At 34.2% G+C, this 12,564-nt stretch overlaps 1 protein-coding gene across 1 annotated transcript in view; it reads left to right on the top strand.

Annotated features, from left to right (window-relative positions):
* The window catches only part of STPG2 (sperm-tail PG-rich repeat containing 2), a 572,525-nt gene extending 571,347 nt beyond the window's left edge, over positions 1 to 1,178 (top strand). The window contains exon 11 of the mRNA XM_011932948.1: positions 937 to 1,178. Within this exon, the coding sequence (XP_011788338.1) occupies positions 937 to 1,020 (84 nt within the window). The 3' untranslated portion in view covers positions 1,021 to 1,178. The remainder of the gene's footprint in view (positions 1 to 936) is intronic.
* The last annotated feature ends 11,386 nt before the right edge of the window (positions 1,179 to 12,564 follow it).

Below are 12,564 nucleotides of genomic sequence, written 5' to 3'. Positions count from 1 at the left end.
ATGAGAGCAGACACTGTTTAAATATGATCACCCTACCATTCAGATTTGTCTACTAAGTAGAAAAGATTGAGACTTGCGGAGGATAAATGACTTGGATCAGTTGAGGAAGGTTGGAGAAGGAAAAGGCAAGGAAATTAAAGAATTGAAAATGCTTTGCATACAGTAGGCTCTTACTGTATATTTATTAAATATTTGTTATTGAGTAATGAAGTGTTGGTTGAAATATTTTGATCTTTTTGTCAAAAGGACATTAGGAATTGGAAATAGCATAAAATACTTACAGATAAGATAACTTAGGCAGGAGCAGAAACTGAACGGGTCAAAACTCAAGAGTAGAAAAGAAAATTGAAGGTTAAATATACTGTAGTAATCAGTGCAAAATAACCAATGTTCTGGAAATCAGAAAGTTAGGACAAAGGTCAGTGAGGTCATACTTTAGTCAAAAAAAAAAACAGGAAATTAATTGAAACTGAACAGCTTTTGCAAATTTCAGAGGACAAATAAAGAACAAAAGGGATTGTAGAAAGGTTTGACTTGAAACAGTTTCATCTATAAATAGAAACACCAAGTAAGCCATATCCTATTAGGGTAGGAATGCCTGACCTTCGCACACTTGGTGCTGTTTCCTACACGTGTGGGCCTAGGCAACAGACTATTACAAGGAAGTAAGTGCACAGCAATCCTACTTGAAATAAAAAATAGAAGTACTAGACTTAGATGTAAAATTAATATTGATTATATTCACAACACATTTAATTAATTTTTTAATGAAGTAATACGACGAGCTCTATCAATGTAAGTAGATTATATCATTTTATATATTTAACTTATAATTTTGTAAGAATTGTTATTCTTTGGTAATATTTAAATGATGAATTTATTTTTATTTTTGTAAGTAGATGTTTTCCTCTTTTTTTTCTCATTGTTATTAAATAGATATCCCAGGAGAAAAAGAAAGGAAATCTCATTGGTGAAATGGCTGCTGATATAATGTGGCATAAATATATAGCAAAAACTTAAGAAACAACTTCATGGAAGTCAGTTTATTTCTTAGTCGTTTTAACAAAATTTATTCCAAATCTAGGAGTAATAAAAGCATAATTTTCAATTGTTCAGGCATTTGCTCAGGCTTTAGTGACTATACGACACAACCACAGAGAAATAAACCATGTTAAGACAAAATTATTTAAAAAGTCATATTGTATTATTTATCTGTCATTGTTTAACAGTTTACCCCAACATTTATTATCTTACATTAATGTTATATTAATACTAACATTTATTAAATGTTAAAGTAACATTTATTATCTCATAGTTTCTTTGCTCCAGGAATTTAGGTGCAGTTTAGCTGTGTCATCTGGATCAGTCTTTTGCAAGGCTGCAATCTAGGTGTCTCCTAGGCTCAGTCACATGGAGGTTTGGTGGGGGAAGAATGCCACTTCCAGTGGGCAGGATTCACCTCCACACGGGCTGTCAGACTGAAGCTTTAGTTTCTCCTTGGCTGTTGGCTGGAGGTTGTCCTAGTTCCTTGACATGTGGATCTCTCTATAGAGTAGCATATAATAAGGCAGCTGGCTTCCCTCATGGAAGTGAGCGAAAAGAGCCAGAAAGAATTTGATAAGTGAAGTCAGGCTTTCTTTTAATGTATTCTTGGAAGTGAGATCCTATTCACCTTTTCCCTTGAGAGCAAGTCACCAGGTCCAGCCCACACTCAAGGTTGTTGTAAATACAGATGGGAGGAAACTGTCTTAGAAGACTGCCTTCTAAGACTCTAACAGTGGACACTCATCTCCCTCAATCCAGTGTTAAAGAGGAACATATTTTCTGTGTTTTACTGTTTCCTCCCCATTCTGAGATTTTTACTAATTATCAAGTAGGATTTACATAGCCCACAAATCAGTAAGTAGCATTTCCCAGACTGTCACATTCATTCTCAACTTTATTAATTAATATGCTATAAATATTTGTTGAGAAAACCTGAATCCATACAGTGTCACTGTATATGCTACTGTATGTATTTTATCATAAGGGTATGTATAAGAGTATATGGATGTATTAGGCACAGATATATGCAGCCACTCTGAAAGATATACCAGAGGGTTCTTATGTAAAGTGACAACTATTCCTTGTTAAGAAAATGCAGGAAAAGCTCCTTTGGCTTAGGAAGTAGTCTGTGTTCTGCTTTAATCTGGATTTCTCATTTGTGTATGTCACTTTGCTCTTGCTACTATGCCTTTCTTCCTTGGTGTTGATATCTCTTATTTCAGGATTCTTATTCTATTTGCAAGAAACTCCTATTATCTGCTAATGCATTTGCTCAAAGGTCATTTTAAGTATAGTCTTTATAAATTGATTTCTGCAGAGTCTTTGCTGTCTTTGCTCCAGTATGCCCTGCAAAATCCTTTCTGCCTGCATTAGTTGTTAACCTCAAGGATAACTTTTGTCTATTTGCTTGGCCCTGTAGCTCCTTCTCTTGCCTGAGAAATCTGTGCCTGCCCTTATGTCTTTTCTGTCACCTTATTTCTCTTTGTGATGCTAAGGTTAAGGGTATGTTTTACATTCTATTCATTTTGGCCAGATGAATCAGTTTTGGGTGGCTGAGTTGAAATGTGACCCTGCCATGTTTGCAGTACCATTGTATCAACAAAAATTCAGGAATAATTTTCTTCACAGTGTTTCATTTTCACGATTTTGTATGCTACATGATGATGATAAGATAGAAATGGTAGATACTGTGCATCTTATTTGAAAAAAATCTGAAAAACTTTTGTTCTTTATCATCATGGCAATATCAAGGACTATTTTGACCCCCTTTCTCTCTCTCTCTTTCTGATAGCTAACTAGGGAATTACAAATCAAGAGGCCCCCTTTATAACTTTAATTTTCTAAATGAGTAACTGTATCCAGTTTATTCAATTTAGTTTTATGCTGGCACAAACTTCCTAAGAAGGTATGACAGGATTTATTTATTTATTTTTTGAACGGAGTCTCGCTATATCGCCAGGCTGGAATTAAATAGCATAATCTCAGTTCACTGCAACCTCTGCCTCCCGGGTTCAAGTGATTCTCCTGCCTCAGCTTCCTGAGTAGCTGGGACTACAGGCACGTGCCACCATGCCCTGCTAATTTTTGTATTTGTAGTAGAGATGGGGTTTCACCATGTTGACCAGGATGGTCTTGAGCTCTTGAACTCTTGCTCTGCCTGCCTTGGCTCCCAAAGTGCTGGGATTACAGGCATGAGCCACCACACCCGGCCAGGATTATTTTTTAAGAAAAAGTAATGTACTCTATTGGTATACAGGTCTTTTCTCTTTGGTTCTCTTATTTAGTAACTTTAATCCTTTCATTCTTTCAATCTCATAAAAAATAGCTATAAAGACAAGGAGAGACTTTTAATTTTATTCCAAATATAGGAGAGAAATGATTATAGTATTTTATAGTTATTGTTTGTTTCTCAAATAGAGCTAGATGTTTTATCATTCTATTTTAGTTTAATGCAGTAAAATCTTCAAGTTAGTGTTCTGGCTTATTAAATACTTGGGTTTTTTTGTTGAGAGAACAGAATAAAAATATGCAGATTGTGTGAATTCAGGTGTGTGATGTTTTCAACAGCCTACAAATCATAAAATGCAATTTTCTCCTTTTAGTGCCTGGTTCATGATACTAAATGGCTTAGAAAATTGTATTAGGTAATTTTCTCTAGTGCATTTGATGCACATTGCACTAATATTGTGAAGTGCCTTTGTTTTAATACATTTTCTTATAAGTTAGATAAATTAAAATTTCTGAAGGATGGAACTGGATCAAGATGATTATGATTAGGAAGATGGCTCATTCCTCTCCAATATGGTTAATTCCATGCATTACTGATGTAAACTTAAGTAACTTCACATTTACTCTAATGACCACTTTCTTGCTTATGTATTAGTAGATGAAGAGTGCTTTGTCTAATATTTATGCAACAAAGGCTCTTTATTCCTGCAAATGTATGTAGGAGATGTTACCTGTATCTTCCATAAAAATATTTTTATCACTCAAAGTAGCTATTTTCAGACACCTAATAATGACTCCATTCATTTCAGTGGTTTTAAAAATTGTACTCATATCTAAAGCAAGATAAGATTCTTTTATGCCTTCTAATGCTCAGGTAAATGATATGTGTTATGGTAAAACATTTATGGAGTGATAAAGACCTTTGTGGAATGATAAATATATGTAGCTGATGGAATGATACAGTCAGATAAGAATGACTTATGCAGAGCAAGAGCTTATCTTTGTGTCTTCTGTTTATAAGGATGAGGTTTCTATTGTATCTACCTGTTTCTAGTAGATTATTTTCTTCATGCTACTCCCAATCTGTTCTGCACTACCTGTTTTGGGTTTCTGTTTAGGTGGGACTTGGCATATGTTGAGTGCTTAGCATATAGTGAACACTCAATACATGTTGATTTTGCAAATTAATCTATGGAATTTTTATGTCCCCTTACTCTTATGGTAGCACAACCATAAATAATTGTTCTGAGCTACCTTTTAGGTTAAAAAATTAACATTAAGTTATTAATGACAGATACTGTGATGTCTCACCATCATTCTTTCTACAGTAATCTTATTTTACAGGGAGGAAAACTTAACATAGTGATTAATCTTATAGAAATTTCATACCCTTAGGCAGATTGAGGTTTAAGGAGATCCTACTGGTATCTTCAGTAGGATCACATTACCTCGTATAGGGGAGGAAAAATAATTTTCTCCTCCCAGTTCTTCACTGGGAATCCCTGTAACATAAGACAGACTAACAAGGCAAAAACACATGGTTTAATGACATGTATACTTCCTGTATACATAGGAAATAACCCAAAGAAATGAGTAAATCTGTAGAATACATTTCAAAGAGTTTACTTGTACTTCAGGCTTAACTACCATAGTTCTCTGAAACAAAGAAAGAAAGGTATGGGGAAAGATCTGCTTAACACAAGCATGCCAGAAAAGCACCATAGAACAAGGGGGAAGTATGTTTTAAAAATTTAAGTTGATGCTTTGTCCTTTGATTAAGAGGCTCTAGTGATTTATTGTTTAGAGAGACACTATTACAAAGGGATATTTACTTTATAGACATAAATTTTACTTGTAAAAGGATAACTTTTCAGAGCTTCTTCTGTGTCTGCAGTTTCTCAAAATAACCAGCTCAAATAATTCTTATGCCCCCAAAGGCCTATTTCAAGTGACATATTCTGGCCTCTTACAGTCATACTTTGGGGTGGCATATTCTGAGCCCCATCACTAGCCAGTGTCTCCTGTTGAAATGAAGTGAAGTTCAAGATAGTTTGCAACCACACCATTCAAAGCAAAAGTGACAAAGTCATTAAAAACAGATGTTGGGTAGCATAACTATTTACAGTATTAATAGTATTATCATTGGAGTTTTATAACTCTTCCTTTTCTATGAAGTTCTAGAACACATAGGCTTAGATATGAATGTTGTTTATAGCTCAAAAAATTATATACTTGTATCACTTCATTGAAAGAGAATTAGAAAATAAGACAGAGAAGAAGCTGAGATTTAATAGTAGAGAAATGAGACAGTAACATCAATAAGATGGTGAACTAAGAAACCCTGCTCCCCTGCCCCTACACTGCCTCAGTAACAATTCACAGATAAATTCCCTCTGTGAGAAATCTGGAACCTAATGGAAAGGCTCCTGCAACTGCGGCGATGGCAAACCAGACTCACCAAAGCCAGAAAGAAGCTTCAGGACACACTTCTGCCAGAAAGCCTACCCTGGTACAACATTGTACAATCAGAAAAAGATATCCTACTTTCCAGCCTCTCTCAGAGAAGGGAAGAATTTAGTTTGGGCCTCCCAAGAAGAGTGGACTCATTCTTGTCAGGCTTGGGCCTCTCTCATGATTGGCATAGTCTAGCTGTCAAGGGGAGAGCAGTGATGATAATTTGTACTGGTAGATGCCATAAGTCATACTCACTGCTCAGCATAGAATGAGTGGATGAGAAACCCCAGCTCTCACCTTTCCTTTGAGGAGGAAAAAGTTGCTCTGTTGTCCAACACTCCAACTTCTCTGGGGATGCTCAAAGGATAGAAAAATGAAACTAAAGCAATTGGAAACAGGTTTGGAAATGGAAACATAGGTCCATTTATAATGGTTATTTATTTATTTATAAATAACCTGGTATTTTAATGATGGTATTTATAAATAACCAGGTTATTTATAATGACACTTTGGAAGAGTTAAAGATAATGGTAAGAAATTAAATACAGACCTTAGAATTGTTAGAAAATAAGGAGTTGAAGTTTGAACTTGAATATGTTAAGGTGTCTGTCTGTATGGCAGGACTCAATAAATGAAGCCTTAAAATTGAGATAATGAGATTGAGCCAATACTGAGAAAAATGGCTTGTCATTGTCACTCTCATGAGGTTTGGTGTGCAAATCCTGTTGAATAGACTAACCCAAAGATAGGATAGTCCAAACCAAACAGAGGGCTATACCCATAGTTAATCAGAGGTGCCTGCTGTTGTTAGACAGACTTGGGCTAAGACAAAATAGTCATACCAAGTTGAGAATGTGTCAAGAAGGGTAGAAGGATTTTCCTATGATATTGCAGATCTTGAAAAGCAGAGTAAATTTGACCCCAGTTAGCTGACACCGAGTCCTCTGTTCTTTTCAATATGTCTAGAATACTTTTTTTCTAAAACATAAGCAAATACTGAGGATCTGAAATAGAAAAGGAGACTCATAAATGATGTGTTTAAGTGAAAGTAGTCCTAGGAGGCACTGACAATTGTCACAATTTAGAGCCTACATTCATAAAACTGCTTGCCTAACTTTTATCTCAGTTTCACAGGAAGAAATGTAATATTTAATAGTGACGAAAAAGGGATGACTTGCACTTACAGCATCTACAACAGTCTGGTGACTGTTTTCCTGAATTTTGCAGCAACCTATTATTATGTAACAAAAATAAAATGGCCATGATATACCAGTGTGAAAGCAAGTAGAAAGAAAACAAAAATAATTTCATTTTCTGCCATAATAGGAATATGTTCAACAAAACCACTCATTGCAGTTTAGCCACTTATCTCCCAGATCCTTGCTATTAACATTCATGTCATAAAGAAATAGAATGTAAGCCATTAACTGCTTCCATAATAGAGAAAATTAGAGATGTACTTGAGAGCTATAAAGAGGAACATTGCCATCTACTTCTATAATGGATGTAAATTATTCAGAAAAAAGGATCCATGGAAAAGAGTCTTGTGATTGCAAGTTATTACTCTAATAGAAAGTGATGAAATGTTAAGACTACCAGTCTGGTTTGATTTGCTTTAAAACAAATAACATGGCTTGTTCTTTCTCAGGACTCAGGGCCCAGTATTAATAATGTCAAATAAAATGATTTCACTGAACTACTAGTATCATGGAAAACAACTGCTCATATGCTTTGAGAACTTGAAAAAAGTGTTCTTATATTTGCTCCACAATTAGTATTTGTATCTGGAAACTCAATATCTTTCACTTTATTCTTTACATTAGAGTTTGCCTTCAAAAGTATTATGCTTCAGTGTATAGTTTTCTTGGATTTTAAAAATTAAAATTCTAAAAATATTCCAAATTTCAACATATATGTTTTGTGTGTCCTCTAGCATATATATTAAATTCATTTTTTAGGTTTACCTTTTCTGAAAAGAATTCAGCAGCAGAAGAATCACATTTTGATAATTGAAAATTATCAAATATGATATGATATCTAGTCCCAAAAAGTATTACTTAGAAAATAGAATTAAACCTGATGAAAACGTGGCAGGGAAGGGATGGAAGTGAGCACCAATTAGCTAGAAAAATTACTTACTGTCACATAAATTTCTAGACCCATCATGATTCTAATTGCCAATATAATTTTTTATTTTATAAACACTTTTTTGGTGCTTATCCTATGTAAGAACTATCATGTTTTTCATATATTTACTCACTTCTCACAACTTTATGTTGTAAGTTCCTTTATTGTACATATTTTACAAATAAAAAACTGAGACAAAAGAGGTGAAATAATTTGCCCATATTCTCCCTGGTATGGTCAGAGATATACCGAATAGAATGAAATACAAATCCGTCTTAATTTGAATATTGGCTATACAATACTTTTTTTTTCTATTTATGTAGGTAAGATTACATTATCTTTTTGGTCAATTCCAGTATTTTCTTGGCCCTAATAGGACTTGTAGACAACCCAATCCTCAACCCTTTCTGAAGTAAACTGAACTAATTTTGATATGTGTTAGGTTTTATTTGTGTGTGTGTGTTTTTTTTAAGCATGTATCTTTACATTTATCCTCATTGAATTTCGCATTATGTGTATAATCTCATTATCTAAGGACCCATAAGCACATAACTAGGATGTGAGATGCCCCCCAGTCCTAGGTACCAGCTTGAGTGCTTCCCTGAATCTATATCTGTGTACTTAACAATTGTCAAAGACATCTAGAAAAATATTTTTTGTAGCAATAATAAGAGTGTTATTTTTTATGTGTACACGAGAGTTCATCTTGATATTATAATTTGCAAAACATTAACTACAATCATATAGTTATCATAGAAAGCAGAGACTAGAATTTACATCTCCCTTGATATTCAACAGAGATGAAAATTTCTTTTGTTCTAATTCAATCTGATCAACAGAAGATGATGTTGATGAGAAATAATTATGAAGCCACATTCTCAGAAGAAATTTTTAAGTAAAAAACTATCAGAAATGGCGTAAAGTTGTATTTAGTTGTGTGAATGATCTGAGTAAACTGAAAGCCCTATTTCATATAGATAGAGCTAAATACACATTACTCAGTTTCAAAATATCTTTAGTTACTACTTTTATTTGACAATTACAGAAATATTTGGATGCTTATTAATTTTCTTTTTTTCTTGGAGGCTTATTAATTTTTCATTATACTGACTTCTCTTTTAGAAATCATGAGATACAATATTTTTCTTTGTAGTCATTACAGTAAATAATCTTAACAACATAGGTAATTAAAACTAACAGTGTTATAATATTCCATATAAGGTAGTAAATATAAGCAGAACTAGCATAAGATTTTTCTAAACCAGGCTATTCCATATTGTAAGTCCAAACCACTCTTCCCCATATCCTTTTTCACTCCACACATACCACTAAAATTATTTATAAGATTATACTGTATTACTCCAAATATTTTTTTTTGTTTCTTTATTCTTCACTTATTTCTTAGGCACATTATATCTTTGCCCTACTAGATTACAAACATTAAGACACTATTTATCTTCATTTATACATATCATTCTATGCAAAATACTTTTAAGACCCCATAGAGCAGATCAGACAACATAATAAACTTTTAGTACTAACGAGCACTTCATAGTTAAAAATACTTTTATACACATCTTTTAATTTAAAAGTATCATTTAAAAGGGAGATAAACCAAGATAAAAGTATTTTTGTATACATCTTTTAACTTTTGAACTGTGAAGTGCTACTTTATAATTAAAAATACTTTATACATCTTTTTATTTAATCAATATTAAATGTGATAGGATATAATTTTATTATTTTATTCAGGATAAAATTGAAACTCATATAGCTTAGATGGCTTGTTCAAAGTCATAAATATACTGTATTAGTTCCCCAGAAATTCTTTAATAAATTATACCTGAAACTTGATAGCTTAAAACAACAGAAATATTTTCTTTAACAGTTCTGGAGGCCAAAAATACAAGATCAAGGTGTCAGCAGGGTCACACTCTCTCTCAGTGTTCTAGAGGAACTCTGTCTTTTTCCAATTTCTGGTGGCTGCCAAAATTCCTTGAATTACAGAAGCAAAACTCCAGTCTCTGCTTCCATCTTTCCATGACTTTCTTCTCTGTACTTGGCCTTCTTCTCTTAATAAGGAACTTATTGTTGCCTTCAGGGTCCATCCTAATCAAGTATCATTTCTTCTTGAAATGCTCACCTTAATTGTACCTGCCAAGACCCTTTTTCCAAATAAGGCCAATTTCACAGGTTCTGGGGGAACATATCTTTTGGGAAGTCATAGTTCAACTCATTACCCCTACATATACTAATAAGAGATATCTTAAGACTTGAATCTAGGCATTTGCATCCCAAATCTATTTACAGGCCCCAAAGGCTAATTATGGCAAGGGAAAACATAGTATTTTAGAGTGACTATGAAAGTGAAAGACTTAGATATAGTGAAACTAATTTTGAGCAAGTCAAAGAAAATTTACATTGTCTTTCTCACACTCATTTAATTTTAACTAGGTCTAGGCAATAGGCTAGAGAATTAATATATATAAGAAATATTTTATTTAATTTTCACAATGATGTAATGTATACCTTATCCTAACTTCAGGTAGAGACATTGGGATTCAGCTGGACTAAATAACATTTGAAGGCCACAAGTTGGTAAATAGCACCGATGAAACTGGTACTCTGATCTGTTCACCACAAAAGTCATTCATACCATGCCTGAACTCATTTTATGCCATTTTGTATCCTGAGTACAATGATATGTTAGATGTCTCAGAAGTTCTCAAAGTCAATTTGTCCACAGAGGCAAGTGACTGTAGACAAACATTGTATCTTCTAATGGTTCCTAGCTCACCCTCCCTTCATCTATCCTCCTGTTTTCTGTACTCTAAACTCTCTTTCAGTTCCTTTGAACACATCATGTACCTCTTGCCACAGGCTCATTTCACATGCTTATTCATCTACCTGACTCTCTTTATTGAATTTTGTTTTTAATAGAGTCAGAGGTTTCTCAGAATCTGATAATAGAAGTTGTGTATCATACTAGTATGTCATTCAACTTTATTATGGTGGACATAGTTAAACTACAATAAAATATCACCATAAAAATGAGTTTTCAGGTATTAAACTGAAATACTTTTTATAATCTGGTATAGAAGGGCAATTTTAATACATGGATATTTTAAAATAAAAATATCAATAGTTAAGTATAACTCAATGTCAGAAATTATAAATAAAAATATGAAATTTTCTCTAACATATCTTGTGTATCTTTTAATAGTATCATCAGAATTTGCAAAGTGTCTTTTTTTCTGTTTAGAAACAAAAAGTATTTTCAAATTCTTAACAACTACACAGACTAGGATTGCAATCCCTGCTTTTTTTTGTCTTCCATTTGCTTGGTAAATCTTCCTCCATCCCTTTATTTTGAGCATATGTGTGTCTCTGCACGTGAGATGGGTCTCCTGTATACAGCACCCTGATGGGTCTTGACTCTTTATCCAATTTGCCGGTCTGTGTCTTTTAATTGGAGCATTTAGCCCATATACATTTAAGGTTAATATTGTTATGTGTGGTGTTGGAGAGGATGTGGAGAAATAGGAACACTTTTACACTGTTGGTGGGATTGTAAACTAGTTCAACCATTATGGAAAACAGTATGGCGATTCCTCAAGGATCTAGAACTAGATGTACCATATGACCCAGCCATCCCACTACTGGGTATATACCCAAAGGATTATAAATTATTCTACTACAAAGACACATGCACACGTATGTTTATTGCGGCACTATTCACAATAGCAAAGACTTGGAATCAACCCAAATGTCCATCTGTGACAGACTGGATTAAGAAAATGTGGCACATATACACCATGGAATACTATGCAGCCATAAAAAAGGATGAGTTTGCGTCCTTTGTAGGGACATGGATGCAGCTGGAAACCATCATTCTTAGCAAACTATCACAAGAAGAGAAAACCAAACACCACATGTTCTCACTCATAGGTGGGAACTGAACAATGAGATCACTTGGACTCGGGAAGGGGAACATCACACACTGGGGCCTATCATGGGGAGGGGGGAAGGGGGAGGGATTTCACTGGGGAGTTATACCTGATATAAATGATGAATTGATGGGTGCTGACGAGTTGATGGGTGCAGCACACCAACATGGCACAAGTATACGTATGTAACAAACCTGCACGTTATGCATATGTACCCTAGAACTTAAAGTATAATAAAAAAAAAAAAATATTGTTATGTGTGAATTTGATCCTGCCATTATGATGTTAGCTGGTTATTTTGCTTGTTAGTTGATGCAGTTTCTTCCTAGCATCGATGATCTTTACAATTTGGAATGTTTTTGCAGTGGCTGGTACCAGTTGTTCCTTTCCACGTTTATTGCTTCCTTCAGGAGCTCTTGTAAGGCAGGCCTGGTGGTGACAAAATCTCTTAGCATTTTTTTGTCTGTAAAGGATTTTATTTCTCTTTCACTTTCGAAGCTTAGTTTGGCTGGATATGAAATTCTGGTTTGAAAATTCTTTTCTTTAAGAATGTTGAATATTGGCCCCCACTCTCTTCTGGCTTGTAGAGTTTCTGCCGAGAGATGTGCTGTTATTCTGATGGGCTTCCCTTTCTGGGTAACCCGACCTTTCTCTATGGCTGCCCTTAACATTTTTTCCTTCATTTCAACTTTGGTGAATCTGACATAATTGGAGTTGCTCTTCTTGAGGAGTATCTTTGTGGCGTTCTCTGTATTTCCTGAAT

The sequence above is a fragment of the Colobus angolensis genome, unplaced genomic scaffold (assembly GCF_000951035.1).
Source record: "Colobus angolensis palliatus isolate OR3802 unplaced genomic scaffold, Cang.pa_1.0 Scaffold123, whole genome shotgun sequence".
In the NCBI taxonomy this organism is placed as follows: domain Eukaryota; kingdom Metazoa; phylum Chordata; class Mammalia; order Primates; family Cercopithecidae; genus Colobus; species Colobus angolensis.
The sequence above is the reverse complement of the archived record's forward strand: the minus strand, read 5'-3'. Positions and strand labels throughout refer to the sequence as shown.